Source organism: Tachypleus tridentatus, chromosome 13 (assembly GCF_004210375.1).
Source record: "Tachypleus tridentatus isolate NWPU-2018 chromosome 13, ASM421037v1, whole genome shotgun sequence".
NCBI classification, from domain to species: Eukaryota; Metazoa; Arthropoda; class Merostomata; order Xiphosura; family Limulidae; genus Tachypleus; species Tachypleus tridentatus.
In genome coordinates this window covers 20,498,219-20,514,070 of record NC_134837.1, presented here as the reverse complement: position 1 = coordinate 20,514,070, position 15,852 = coordinate 20,498,219, and the positions used below count along the sequence as shown (strand labels likewise).

At 32.1% G+C, this 15,852-nt stretch overlaps 2 protein-coding genes across 3 annotated transcripts in view; one reads left to right on the top strand and one right to left on the bottom strand.

Annotated features, from left to right (window-relative positions):
• The first annotated feature begins 381 nt into the window (after positions 1-381).
• LOC143236084 (uncharacterized) lies at positions 382-14,880 on the top strand. The gene is made up of 5 exons (XM_076474352.1): positions 382-561; positions 785-914; positions 9,957-10,069; positions 11,572-11,725; positions 14,569-14,880. The coding sequence occupies exons 1-5, from the start codon at positions 382-384 to the stop codon at positions 14,706-14,708; spliced, it is 717 nt and encodes a 238-aa protein (XP_076330467.1). The 3' UTR covers positions 14,709-14,880.
• Positions 14,720-15,852, bottom strand: part of LOC143239052 (gamma-tubulin complex component 4-like) — a 403,661-nt gene continuing 402,528 nt past the window's right edge. For both annotated transcript variants that reach the window (XM_076479839.1, XM_076479838.1), the window contains one exon: positions 14,720-14,988. The gene's annotated coding sequence lies outside the window, so the exon portion shown is untranslated. The remainder of the gene's footprint in view (positions 14,989-15,852) is intronic.

Here is a 15,852-nt window from a genome sequence, read left to right as displayed (position 1 = left end):
CAAGGAGGCTGAGATCCTATCATAGCTTTATCATGGTGGTATACTTATTTGAAGACACTTTGTTTCACCATAGAGTCTTGCCTTTTAAACTTCAGTGCCTTTTTTTTGTTGCTGTTGCTTTTTTTTATTGCTTTAGTATCACATATATTTTCTTTGGTTTGATTTTTTGATTCAACTCTGTATATGTTATGTTGAGTGGTACACTCTTTGCATGTCGTCTTAACGAGCTAGGTATTCAGATTTTCTGGTCCACAGACAATTGGGTTCTGCTCATATCTTTCCATGCTCAGTCAGTTACTCACATCTGTTTGTTTCTATGAAAAGTTACTTGGGTGGGAGTTCTCATCAAGTTGGAGAAGTACCTTACTATCCTCTCATGGTATGTTAGTCATATGGGGGTTTCTTCCCTTCCTGTCTCGATTGAGCCAACCTTCTCCCACTTCAGTTCTGGTGATGGAATGGGTAGTCATGAAAGCTCTACCTTCTCCTTCTCTCTGCTCAAAAGTTCCATCTCTTTTTTGGGAATGGGGCTTACTTTTCTTGATTTCCCAGAGGATTCAGGTTGGTAGTCAGTTGAGGAAGTGATTGGTAATCAGTTGAGGAAGTTCTTCTCCACATCCTGGAACTTTTGGTATGTCATTGGGCACTGTATCATTTATTCTCCTTTCTGCAGGGGAGAGTGGTTATTCTTTATTCTGACAATTCCACTGTTGTTAGTTCTGTCACCAAGCAAGGAGAACTACATTCAGATCTCTGTTTTTTTAGACTATATTTCTTCTACAAGGTCAGTGACCACAACATGATATTTCTGGTAAATTTTGTTCCTGTAGTTATGAATCTTGTGATTGATTGCTTATCATGTCTAAACCAGCTTCTCTTTGGAGTGGCCCCATCCTCCTCAGGTATTTCTGTAGGTATGTTACCCACTTAGAACACAATGCATATGTATTTCCAACTTACTGAAATACCAAACTTCCTTCCTTTTTGGTCTCTGTTTCATTACCCTTCAACTCTGGGGGTATATGTTTTTTGTTATGATTGGAGGGGTCTTCACCTATATGTCTAACTCCAATTACACTCCCCTTTTGGGTCTTTAGCTCTATCCTGTCCACTTCTTGTTGCTCTGTATTGGCTATTTCTGATGTGGATTCCTCTGCTATGACCTTTACTGAGCAACAACCCCTGCCCTTTTCTCTGTTCTAATCACTCTTCCAACAACTGTGACTGAACAGTTTTCATCCCAACATTGCCACTCCAGTTCTGGGACTTGGCTCATATGTAGTGCATTTTCTTACCTGTACCCTTTCATCCTTCCTCTTTTTCTATGCCCCAGACACTTTGTTCTGTTGGCCATAGCTTCTGAAAATTCCATTCTTCAGTTCCTTACTTGTTCCTCCTCTTTATCATGTTGTTTTGATAGAAGTTTGTCTGTTTCAACTCTTTATAGGACTGCTCTCTCATATACCTTCTATTCTCCCACTTCTGGAAAGTCTTCTCTTCTGCAGTTATTTCTCTCCTCTTCCATTCTGTTGTCTGGCAGATCTGCCATTTTCTTTGTTTTGCCCCTTGGTGTGGATTCCTGTGCGTGGTGAGGGACATTCCAGGAAGGTTGTGTTCTTTCAGTTTACCTCTGGGATCTAAACATCCACCCACATGTTGCTGTGCATAACGACTTTTGGAGGGGAGGAGAGGATCCTGGTGGTTGAGGGGTCCAACCCTAACACACCACTTTGGACTTGAATTCCTGTAGACAGGCAGTCTTGAGGTGGCACCCCTTGGGTCATTTGGCTGGTTTACTTGGGCTAGAGTCAACCAAGTACCAGTGTTGGATATTCTCAACAGGTGTTGTGGACATTGTATCTGATGCTGGTGTTTGGGTATAGTGCTCACGAAACCCTGGCGTGGCTGCAATGCCCTTGTTTGACATTTGTAGTGCGTCCTTTCGTAGGGCTCCATGGTGGGTTGGGGTTAGTGGACATTGAAATTTCCTTTTTATTATTATAAATCTTATAAATCAAAACTTAAATAGTTAAAAAACAGTCCATAGGTAAATGACCACGTCTTGAAGATTCTGAGCAGCAATCTTCAACACCTGTAACACCTGTTGTACCTAATTTTCTTATTCTACCTTCTCTTTCAGACAAACCTTCAGGGCAAATGTCTCTCTTTTCCATTCAGAAGGGACTAGAGGGACTTTCTGGCTCTCCAAAGTCAGTAAAGAAGCTTTGAACTGGTGACATATTTGTGGAGACATCCACATCTCAACCCAGTGAAATCCTCTTGTATTCAAAGGCAATTGGGAATATACCTATCGAGGTTACACCTCATGCTACTTTGAATTCATCACAAGGAGTTATTGTTGGGAGTGATTTGAAGAACATTCCTGAGTCAGAGATTCTTGCTGGTTTCTCCACTCAAGAGTTTCTACAGAGAGTTATCTCCACTCACAAAGATGGAATTACAATGCTGATCAATATCCTCATTCTGACATTTAAATTGTCATGTCCACCTGCCACCATCAAGGCAGGTTATCTTAATTGCAGGGTATGGCTGTACATTCCAAACCCTCCAATGTTTCCAGTGTCAGCAGTTTGGTCAGTCAAAAACATCATGTCGTGGTTCCTTGACGTGTGTTCATTGAGTGGCAAGGACCATGATGCTTACGGTGTGAAACAGATCCTCATTGTGACAGTTGAGATGGATCTCACCCATCCTACTTTTGTTCTTGTCCTAAATGGTTGGAAGAAAAAGAGGTGTAGCATTTGAAAACTATTCATAACATTACTTATCCTGAGGCTTGAAAGTTGCCATCCATCACATCGTCTCGGACGTATGCTGCTGCACTTCCTTCCATTACTACAGTGGGAGTGTAGACAGATCTCTCTGTGCCTCCAAAGAATCATTCTCAAAACAAATGAAAAGTCTTTTGACCTCCATGGTTAAAAAAGTTGATGAATCAACTTTAACATTCATCTCTGTTCCTCCATACATTTCAACTAATCCCAAGATCCACTTCCTTTGGTTCCAGGTACAGACATTTCTTTGTATGCATCTTTTTCTCCAACCCCAAGATGCAAAAGAAGGAAAGAGAAGGTGTTACAGGTGGGTGTAGGTGGAGGAGTCTAATTTTGTGTTTAACTTTGTAACCAAAATTTAAGGTCTGAGAAATAACAGTTTTAAATGAGTAATTTGCAGTTAATTTCATACTTATTGGAGGGGTCATGGATAAAATAGAGAAGATACATAGAGAAAATGTCATGTGTCACACGAGGGGAAATTCATAATTTATTAAAATATTGGGATATAAAATTAATAACTTTAAACTTATATGCTGTTCAAATATGGATTATTAGCTAGATTTTATGCTATAATAATTGGCATAATATAGTCTATAAGTAGATTACTGTAGATTTGAATGTGAGGCAAGGATGCCCATCATGATAGGATTAATCATTCTTGATCATGTAGTCCTAAAGTAACCTAAATAAGTTAAATTTAAAATAATATTAATATATCCTGCAAGTAGTTAGCTTAGTGAAGTTCTAATCCAGCAGTTTAAAAGCTTGTATCTTTATTTCTTTTAATGTGATTGATGTAAAAAAACAAACAAAAAAAGGTTAATAATAAACATTTCAAACCACCTAACAGCAATTGCTTACTCAACAGCAACAGAAATGATAGGCCACCTTCTAGGAATCATATTTGTCATTTAGTCTACAGGAACATGCATTATTTTGTGAGAAATTCAGAGGTGTTTGCTGATGTGTAATTGGATAACATCCAGAAAGTTATGATTGGTTTTTGTCATTAAATTTTGTGAATGTTTGCCCTAATTCAGTTAGTAGTCATGGCTTTGTTAGCACATTATCTATAGAACATTCATCATTTCCAAACATTCTGTGAAGCATATCATATCAGGAACTGCTGAGACAGTGATCCAGAATTTCTGAGTTTGTTCTTGTTGAGATGGGAATGAAGACATATTCAAAACTAACCTTCATGTGTAAAGTAGCAAAAGGAACAAGGTGCTACAACCATAATGGGTATGAATGTGATCATGATGGTGTACCAGTGGCTCAAAATATTAACTATAAGAGATTCAGAGAAACTTTGTGGATGAGGTGTTCTAAAACACCCAAAGTGAAATGTGTGTGTGTATGTAGAAGCAGCAAACTTTAGATGATTAGATGACTTTTCTTCAGTGGAGAAGAGAATGAAGTTTATTCAGTGTGGTGTGAATTTCAATGATGCAGAAGATGAAAATGATTCAATATCAGGCAAGGAATGGAGAATATGAAGATTTTTTCACTGAGTGAAGTGAAAGAATATTACAAAAATAAGAAGAATACTAAATTAATAGCAAAAAACATGACCATAACATTCAGATGATCCATTTTGATATGATAGAAACCCCTTAACAGCTACTCAAGTCAAAGAAAACCACAGCAAAATTATCCCTGGGTCATACTCTACAAAGCAATGTACTTTACACTTAGGCTTTCATATTTTTGGATCTGATGTCAGATTCAAATTAACCTGTAAATGTAAGGTAACAAATGTCTGAGGTGTTACCTTCTACCAAGACAGTCATTTTTGCTGCAGAGTTAAAGATTGTTTGATAATTAAATAATTATATTTATAAAAATTGTCTTTTTACAATTTTTTTAAATGTCATTACTTATACAGTCATACTACTTGCATTTTTGTTTATTTTTCATAATGTTAATGTCCAAGATATTCTAAGAGAATACTAACTTCTAAACAATAAAAATAACTTTCATAGCAAATCTGTTATATAAGAGTGTAGGTGTTCTAAATCGTATTAACTTACCTCTAAAAGTTTAAACATGTCATTAGTGTGTCTGTAAAAATGCAAGGCATGAAAATTTATCAAGGCAGTGGTTAATTCACATTCATACTTTTTTGTTATCTTAGATATAATTATTTATTGACTGAGGCCTTAATTGGATTGTTGCAGACTCCAGCTGTGTTGATTTCAGAAAATGTCTTAAAAGTTTTAAGGTAATTAATAGTGCAATCAGTTAAAATACTGGCACCCAAATGTTTGTTTTTGAAACTGTGTTATAGTTTAAGGATGTTTGGCAATATGTTATTAGCTTTTTAAACAAAATGAGGGGTTTGGCTCTTATGGACCCTTTCACGTTGGTCCATGCCTACATATAACATTTAAAGAATTTAGTTATTCATTTCTTACAAAAAGTGGAAGAAGAATCCAGAACTTCTTCCCAAACATGCTTTTACAACATTAAATAATATAGTTTCTGATAAAATGGCCAGAGGAGTTTTAGCTGCTGTACGTGCAACTCTTAGATTCACACCTGCTTTTACAACATTAAAGAGTATTTACTAATTCCAGATCACGTGACTCTGATGACGTTCTCATCAACAATCGAACATAGTAATGTTCTGTATTTTTTCCCGTCATTTTATAATTCAGTGTGATCAGTGAAGCATGAAACGTGTAACTGCAAATAAATGACTTAATACAGTCATGTAAAGCTTTAATTTATAAGCATATTTGGCTAAAGAATGTTGGAAAAGAGGTTAACCATTTATTGTACCAATAGAAGATATGCAGATTGGCAAAAATATCCATATTATTAACCTACTTTCATCTAGAGCTGTCAAATTATCTTGACTCTTATGTTAATAACTGATATATCAAACGTACATAGACCAGTATGGGTAAATTTTGAACCAAACCTTTATTATACAAGAAATATTTATAGATGGTGTTATTAATCAAATGTTGTCCAACCTTTTATAGTAATGAAGTAAGATGCATGTAATGGAACAACATCAAGTGTGTATATATAATGTACTTTTTTTTGTTAACCAGCTTCTTGTTTTTAATGTGTTCTTAGATTTGTTTAGAATAACACAGGTGCCATTGTTTCTGTATGTGATGAAAATTGAAATTGATTTAATGGCACTGTTAATCACTTACAATGTTATCCTTGGAAATGTAAGTTAAATACAACCAGTTTAGTTACTCTTCTGTGTGATTAAATTAAAAAAAAATATTTTTATATATATTTACATTGTTTCACTTTTATTACAAAAGATAAAAGAAAATGTTTGAAAAACTTATGTTTATCTATTAATGTTATTATGCACTTAAAATTCATTGTGTTTCTTCTGGTTATGTCTGTTAAACTTACCTGTAATGCATCATAATTAAAAAAAATGTGTGCAAACATATGCTATGGAAAGCTACTCATGACTATTATAAAACCTCCCGTAAAATTCACCCCCCAATCATACACCCAAAAAAAAGAAAATGAAAATAGGCTATGATTTATTTTATTCATTACAATTTATAAAAAATAACTCTTCATTAAAAGTGTACAGAAAATTAATAAAATGTTAGGTTTGTACATGTAAAACTTCTGTAATAACTTTTACAGTGCATGCTCATGTTTAGTAAATGGGATGATACTTTCAGTTTGGTGTTTGCAAATTCTTGTAACAAAAATTTGTGATTATATATGTAATGCTACATAAATGAGTGTTATGAAGTGTAAATATTTTGTTATGGATTTACTTGTGAATTAACCCTTAAATGGCAGCCATCATCAACTGATGTTGCTACCTATAATATTTCTGCTGTTTAAGGATTTAATACCCATGGAAACATTTACGATAAGTGTTAAAACATTCTAAATGTATTGGAAAATGATCATAAAATGGAATGGGTTCTTATTTTTTTTTTGACAATGGTTAAGTACTTATATGGAACATGTATATGAACAGTTTGTTGGAAATATTTTAAATGTAATATTTTTTATATATTTGTAATTTTGTATTTTAGTTATTTTTTAATTTAAATGATTAATGGTACTTTTATTTAATTGATAATATATATAATTACACAAATATTTGTAATGGTAATAAAATGTCATGGTCTAGTGTTTAATGTGCCTGAACTATGAATCTAAGGGTTCATGGTTTGTATCTTGTTGCTGCCAAACACACACATATAGGTGCACTAGAGAAGTGATGGTCATATTTGATCTGACAAGAGTAGTTCAAGATTTAGCAGTGTGTTCTTTTTACTATTTGTCATCCTTCTTTTGCATATGTTTTAAATTCTACATATAGACTTTGTGTAATTTTATGTACAATTTCAAATAAATAAAGTGATCGCATTTGCTGTAATATTTTCCAACTTCCATTTTAAAATATTAATTTTATTTACTTTAAAAACATTCTCAGAATTATATAATGTTTGAGAATTAACTTGAACCTATGCAGATTATTAAATTTGCTGTAATATTTTCCAACTTCCATTTTAAAATATTAATTTTATTTACTTTAAAAACATTCTCAGAATTATATAATGTTTGAGAATTAACTTGAACCTTTGTAGATTATTAAATTTTTGCATGTTTCTTTTGCAGAATGTTGGACATTGCATTGCACATTACTTCTTGTGTTGTTAATTCTACATTATTTTTGGTTAGTCATTGGTCCTGTTATAAGATATCTTTACCCTTTTTGAAAACAAAAGAAAACTGAAACATTAGCAATGTGTTTTAAGTTGTTTTGTTATCACTGAGAATACAGTAATTTGTGAATAGTGACAAATGTGTGCTGTGTAATTTAAAAGTTTCATTTTGTTTGCTTAAAAATTGTTATAAATTGAAGATGACAAATTTTTATTATAAATTTTCAAGACTAGTTTCTCTTAATTTTAAAACCATGGAAAACCTGTTGATTGTTCAACTGAGTTGAAACATGGGATTAAAATGTATATTATTTTTGAGGTGATCATTTAAAAAGGTTTGAGTACATTGTATTGACACTGTTTTGGAGTCTAACTAAACCATTACAGTCTGCATTGGGTCCTGCTCCACCTTATGTCTTTTCATTTTAAATAATTCTAGTGCATAGTTTCTCTTTGTAAAAGGAATCATCATAGAGTCCACAGAACACTGCTACTTTTGTATCTTCATAGTACAGTACATCTTCATATAGGATAGAATGAATAACCATTTTTAAGCTGTTTGGAGTATGCAACATTTGAGTGGGAAGTATGACTGGAAGCTGTATTCTAGTGAACCCATACCGTACTGGCTTAATTGCTATACAAAACTGTTATTTCTGTATGGTATAAAGAGACTAGAACATTGGTGTGATAGTAAACAGAGTTCACTTTGACCATTGCATTCACTCTTCAGTTTACCAACATGCCAATTGTACAGTATTAAACCGCAATCATGAACCTTATATATAAGGTTTTACGACATACCATTTACCACTGTTGAAAATATTTTTTTCAGAAATTGACTGATAGAATATTGCATAAGACTTGTTACAGTTATCAAGGTACACAAATGCTTCTTTGAGTGCCACAACTTACTGCTATTTTTTTCCTGGTTTTCCTTTCATTGTTTTTTCAGATGAAGACCTTTCTGTATTATGTTACACACTATTTTCTTGGGCACATGGCAGCTTTTGCCACTTGTTTTCTGTTTCTGGATTCTCACCTGTTATAAGACAAATCGCATAACACAGCTGGGGTACAACTTTCAGGTTTTTTTTTCTGGATGATCTTGGATTTTCAAGCTGATCCATATTCCTTTGTTTACTAGTAACATTAAGTTTAAGAGAGTTCCTTATTTTGGATATTCTAATCATTTAGGTTTAGTGTGTGAATAATTTGTGTAAGAAAGGGTTGTTACGTACCCTTTCCAAAAGCAATCACCTTCACACTACTGTGAAATGTAAAACAATGTCAAAATGCAATTCCCACCACCACCAGAACCTTGAATCAGCTGTGGTTGTCATGCAACTTGGTGATTTGCATATTCAGAAATGTTTTAATGTACAAAGTTCTGTGTATTTGTAGTACAGAGACTTTTAAAACTAAAGTTTATGCAGCAATATGAAAAATTACAAAAGCCCTTGTGCAATTTCCATTTTTATATGAAGTATATTTTTTTAAAGAATATATTAATACAAACATTATAATGTAGAATTTTACTGAAAGCAGTTATTCATACCAGTAGCTCAAACTGTACAGGTAGATGCAAGAATATTAGTACTTAAGGTCGAACTTTAAATGAAAAGCAATTGTTATTTTCATTCCTTATTGAACAACTTGTACATTAACAAGACATTTGAGGTAATTAGTAATACAATAGCTTGTTTTTAGCTACAAACAACCAAATTTAGGTATTTTTAAATGTATTTTACTTGAATTGTTGATTGAAATATAAAAAATGCAATAAAAGCAGTAATACATTAATAAACGAGTTAAATTATAAAAACTGTATATATATGGGTTATTAAATTTTTAAAATGTTTGCAACATTTGTTTCCTTTATTTTATTTTCATTTTTGTTTATTTACTTTTTTATGTTTATCTTTTTCTTATTCTTATTTTAACTTTGAGAGCAGTCACCTTCTAACAACTTTCTGCAGGCAGTGTAGGGTGATATAGCTGTGGGATGTTGTGGGCTTGAGTAACCACATCTTGCTCACCTAATTTCTAATTTTCTTATGTGAGACTAACAAATTGGAGATTAAGACTGAGAGATGGTGTATCCCCATTGCATTATGCAGTGTACTTTGTTTCATGTTAATGTGTTTTGTTTATGGCTTGAAAATTTATGGTTATAATATAATTAATCGGAGGTTGCAGTTTGCTATTTTTAACACAGTCCTTTCTAATGATTTTGTTTATTCATTTAGCTTCATTTGGATGTAACTATTTAATTTCACTAATATATATACATAGTTATCTTCATTATACTTGTGTGTAATATTTAGTTATTATATTACAACAGGATGAAAATATACTTCAGGAAATGTTAGATTCATAGAAAAAATTATAAAACGCTTTTATTTTATCATTATATCTCATTTCATGGTTAAAATTATGACCTATATTATGCTTTATATATTTATTTATTAAAATAAAAATTGTCTAGATTTGGATGATGAGGTTGCTCGTGGAGGCATCAGACAGTTTTTCAGTGACAAACCATGCAACAGATCCTTTTACAAAGGTGTTACTGTCAGAACTATTCGTGGAGCAGATGGGGTAAGTCCTCACATTTAGGTCAAACCATTTTTTTTGCATTTACAAGTGTAAGGAAGTTTGCTTTTTCAAATAAAAAAAGTTTAAAATTTCTTTGTACTTACAATGCAACCTGGTACCATAAATATCAACTGATATCATGTCTCAACATCATTTGTATCCTACTGATAAAGATTCTTGGAGTAAGATCCAAAACACTAAAAGCCACCTGCTCAGAATATTCACACAAACATTCCATGCAAGAGAGTATAATGAAAACCATCAATTCATATTTTGGAAGTTATCTAATTGTGAACTTCTAATAAAATACTTATATTGTATTACTCAGAACATCAATGAGTTCCTCAACCATGTAATATGGAATTGTTCATAATTTGCAGAATATGTTATTACTTTTTTCAACTAGACAGACCCTTAAAGTGACAGTTTTGTACCAAATTTTCAAACATGTTTTTCCTCAAAATCTGAAAATTGACATTTTCATAGTGGATTTTAACTTTCAAGTTCAGGTTTGTTGACATTATAGACTTAACAGTTGGCCTAAATATACATTATTAGTGCATCTATAGTGTGTATTAAGGTCAAGCTGACGAGTTTTTTAAATAAATGACCATTAATAAGTCAATGTAGCATATGTCCAACTAAGGGCATACTCATTAGAGCTATAATTTGACCTGAAATTAATATTCAGTTTTCCTTACTTCAGTCTAATTCTTCCTATCCCAACAAAGATTGGACCAATTTCAGGAGCATTCAGTCATCTTTGTAGAATTTATCAGAAACATAAGACATTTCTTTATTTTTATAACATGCAAATTAGTTGCCTATTTCAATATATTTTCATATAAAACAACATAAATTGATATTTTTTTCTGATAAAAAGGCCAAAATGTAGATATCTCTATGTAAAGGGTATATATTAAGACAAGTGAACTTGTGATAGATTTGGGAGTCTGTAATTAGAATTATTGTGTATTATTCTTGAAATTCTGTATTTAAAGAAGCACTGTTAAAAGAAAGATTTCAATTTGACCATAAATGTTTTGCAGGTCTCTTCTAGTATAATAATAATAATAAAAACTTCTGTAAACTTCCTTGTTCTAAATAGTCTACAGACTGTGCATTGAAGTTGCTTATGTGGTAGGTATGACTACATAACGTGTAGAAATGTTTAAATATTGGTGTTTTTCAAACAGATTTATCCAGGAGCAGAGGTGAATTGTTTAAATATGTTATGCATATATTTGGTATTAATTTTATAAGATTACAAGAAATGCAGTTCTAGTGGTAAATTTAAAATATTGTCTAAGATAAGAGAAATAAGAAAACTTGTCCAGAAGGTGAAGAAATGATGTTAACTTTCAAACATTATATTCACTTTAAAATCATTCATAGTTTGTTTTCATGTAATTTACTTGACATACTCTAAAATTGTAAGTCACTGAGATTTTATTAATCCAAAAAACAATTTTGTATAAATGTAGTTAAATGATTATTTTTAACAGAGGACAGAAGAGCAAAAAACTGTTCATGATGGCAAAGGAAATGAAGAAACCACAGTTTGCAGAACAATTGGTGACCAAACTTATTGTGTGACAACATGTACAGACAGTTCAGGAGCTAAAAAAAGAAAAGAAACCATGATTAACTTAGATGACAGTAAGTTACTTTGTTAAATTCTCTTTAGAGGTATTCTCACTTACACTGATATACCTTGGAGTATATGAGTAGGAAGTGCAAAAAATGGAGATCTGATGGATACTAGATTGCAAATTTCCTCAACTTAAATGAAGGATACTGCTCCTCTAATTGGACAAGTCATAAAACTTTACAAAATTATAAACAAATAAGTCAGGCAAGTTTTCTGTGCATGTGAAATCTTGGAAAGAGAATCTTTCATTAGTTCTAAATGAAAAAAAAAGAAGCTAGAAACGTTTAGTGAATATATTTCAATTTTAAATCCTAACTACCCAAATATCTGTTGATGTAGGGGAAAGGTAGGGAGAGCCAGACTACTTGTCCATTTCACTTTAGCACAAGCTGTCTATTTCAGGACATTACAGCTATCTTACCTGTAAGAAAACATATTTAATGACAAGTAAGAATGAGGAAAATGCAAGTTATTTAGTTGATCAACTTTATATGTTTAATATTTAGTTTTAAGTGAAGAAACATTAAGTAAGCAAATGGAAAATGTTACATTCCTCTACTAATTTAGTAATGAAAGTGTTTTAAATGCACATTAAAAAAGTTTTGATTGAATGTCCAAGCAAAGCATGTTTTGTTTTTCTTTTTTATAGAAAATTTATTTAATTCATTCCGTGTTTCACTATGTTTTTTTAAGTTTATATTGTTGTTAATAACCTTTTTTTAAACTGAAAATGTATTTCCAGTAAGTACTTCCCTCCTCAAAAGATTAGTGATTGTCGTTCAGTGCTACCTTCTATGTCCATATTGTTTCTTTATGCTTGCAACAGCCTTCTGCTCCCTTTCATTGGAATCAAGTGATCCTAACATGTAAATCATCATGTGTTACTTCTCCACCATCAGGAGCATGACATATATTGAATCCCTCTCTATGTCTCTACCAGACTATCACTTTGAGGTTTGGCAGAAGATGTAATTACAGGAGGAAAGTGGGGAAAAAAGGGGGAAGTGTGAGAGTATAGAAACTTCCAATACAGTAGATTCCTCTGTTCAGAAGATTAGCTAGAGTTCCACATTTATTTGGTAGCAGGACCAGCATGAGGAAATAAAAGAAATATTCCCTAAAAGCTTCTGAAGCAAACTCCTTGAAATGGGAGTCAGATACAAATATCTGATGAGGGGAACTACACTTTTACATCAGGTATACTCTTTGTCTATTTGTGAAATGTGCAGTAGATAAGAGCAGAAAAAGAGAGGAGCACATTCACTTGGGAGAGAACTGTAACAGAATAGTGATTCTTACCTTATAAATATATATGTAACTCAATCCCACAAATTTGTAAAAGTGGTCATAGGTGTAGAGTAGCTAGGGTGTAATGAATCACACTCAGGGGGTAAACTACATCCAAAACCCCTGCTGCTGTGAACCAACATCCACACTGGGGGGTAGGATCATACTGTCTCCACCTAAGTTCATTATACTCACAAGGTGGGTCTAGGACCACCCTGACTTCTGAATATGACACATGATAGCTTTGTTAGCAAAAGGGCAGAACCAGAACAATTTTCCTTACCTCCACTGTGATTCACCAAACAAGAGAAGTGTGGTTGAGGGAGGAATATGGACAACCATAAGTATGTATGAGGACTTGTGTTGTTTGGTAATACTTTAAATCTGGCTACGGGGGTACTGACATCCATGTGTGGGGAGGTAATGTATAAAATTATTATAAAAACTAAACCAGAAACAAATCCGAATGGCAGAAACAGAACAAAGTGGAACACATATTTTACATTGCATTGCATGTACAATAAAACATAATTGTGGAAGTGAAATAAAACAGTATAGTAAAAACCAGATAAATGATATGATTTTGGATTATGCATCTATATTTTTAGAATGTTTAACAATGAAAAATTATAGTTAGTGAAAATTTTTAAGGGAGGCAATCACTCATTTTCCAAAATACAGCAGTGTTAGTTTTTAGAAGCTTTTGTGGTGAGACAGATTACATGGTAAATTAATTCTAAAATATGATTGTATTTATTACTTTATGTTGTTAGATATTTCAAAGTTTTTCATAATTCTGTGGTATTACTGACATTTATTTTTAAGTGGGAAATTTTTGTCTCAGAGGTCCTACTGAGTGTTAAATTAAATTACAAGATAAAATGTTTTTTGTTCATTTATACTATTATTTAGATTGTTTCAACATGTGCAAAGAGGAACTTGAAAGGCATAAGTTTTAATTTTAGGTAGTTGGTGTTGAAAAACAGTTGTACAGCATTTTTTAATCTTTTTATATTTTCCTGATGAAATAAAAAAAAGAATCTAATTTTAACCTGTTGAATTATAAAAAGTAACTAATATTTTTTATTCTATTCTACCATCTGAATAAGATAAACCCATTATACGTAGATCCAATTTTTGTCTTGTCAGTAGCACTGTTAGAGTAACGATAGGAAACATCAAATCTTATCAGCATATATATTGGACAAAAGTGATAGTGCATTTGTAACTTGAAATATTACTGTTAACAAATATGAAACTCGATGGAGTATGGAAATATACACCTTTTGATCTTCCTAGTATAACTGGTATTGATTAAAAAAAAAAGTAGGACTTTATGGCCACATTCAGAAGAAAATTACTTTATTTACTAAATATAATAAGAAATTAATTTGCTGGAGTTCACATCTAAAATAACTTTTTTTAAAATAAAATCACTCTGCACTAATTTATCCTAAAGTTTCATCATTCCAGTCTTTTACTTGAAACCAAAATCCTAGTATCAGAACTATAGCTTATCTTTGAATAATTCAATAATTTTTAATTTTTTTTATCCCCTCTCCAGAAGCTGTACCAGAATTTGAGAAAAAGTGGAGTGAAAAGTCACAGGAGTTTGTTCAGGAAGATGTAAGGAAGGATAATGATTCATACAATTCTATTTTCAAAAATTTTTTGGTTTCCAGCCACGTGAATTTTAATAATTAAACAATTCAAAGTAAAATTTTGAGAGTTATCTTTATTTACAAATTGTTACAGCATTATGGTTGAATTTATTTATTGTGCCAGTTAAACAGAAACATCCAAGATTAATTTTCTTTGTAGAAGGAAACATTTTATTTATAGTGTTAATATTCAAATAAAACTATTTTTGAGCCAATCTTTGAGTGAACAGATTCATTTAATTCTAATGCAAACACTTTCTTATAACTTGATAAGCTTTCCTTGGAGTTAGTGAGCTTGAGAAGTGGCTTGAGTACTGATGTTCCTAAAAAACAAAATAAGCAGGGATCTTAATGGTAATTATATTGTTTTTAACTCTTAAGGTACACTAAACTATTTCTCATATATTATACATGTTAAACCTTTTATATATCTACAAAAATTCTATTACGAAAACAACTGGCTGATGAAACCTGTATATTTGTTTATTATTTTTTTAAGTTTTGTCATCGTATAAATGTACTTTCCAAAATATGACATTATATTATTCAAGATCCTGGTTAATAAGTATTTCTTTATATTGCTTCAACACAATTTTCAATTTTGTGTTATTAACTTAAAACCTAGTCTTCAAATCAATAAGATCCAATTCTTGAAATTGGGTGTAACCTTTCCTGTATTCCAATTAGAATAGAGATATTTACAAGGATAAAGGGCTTGGTCTTTTAACTCAAACAAACATTGCACTTTGCTGCCAAATTAATTTGCCTTTGAAGAGTATCTTACTGCAAAAATAGTTTAGAGCAGTGGCCACACTATTTTCCTCTTTTGCAAAATGATAGAAGTGTTTTTGTTTCAAGCAGGAGCATTCCTCAGTCATCATTTTTTATTTCAATTAATTTTCTTCTTTACTTTGGAGAGCAGTCACCTTCCTCAAACTGTCTGCAAGTAGTGAAGGGTGATATAAATGTGGGATTGATCACCTATTTCTAGCTCTCCTAAATTTTTGTATCTGTAGCTACTCTTCTTTCTTATGTGAAATTGGCAAATGGAGGTTAAGACAGATGGAAGGTGTATCCCCAACTCAACGTGGGTCCTACTTCTACAATCACCTCCAAAACTTAAGGTACATAGTTTGTATCCTGGGATCTTTTCAATTAGTGCAGTGATGTTTGCTTATTTTTATTGT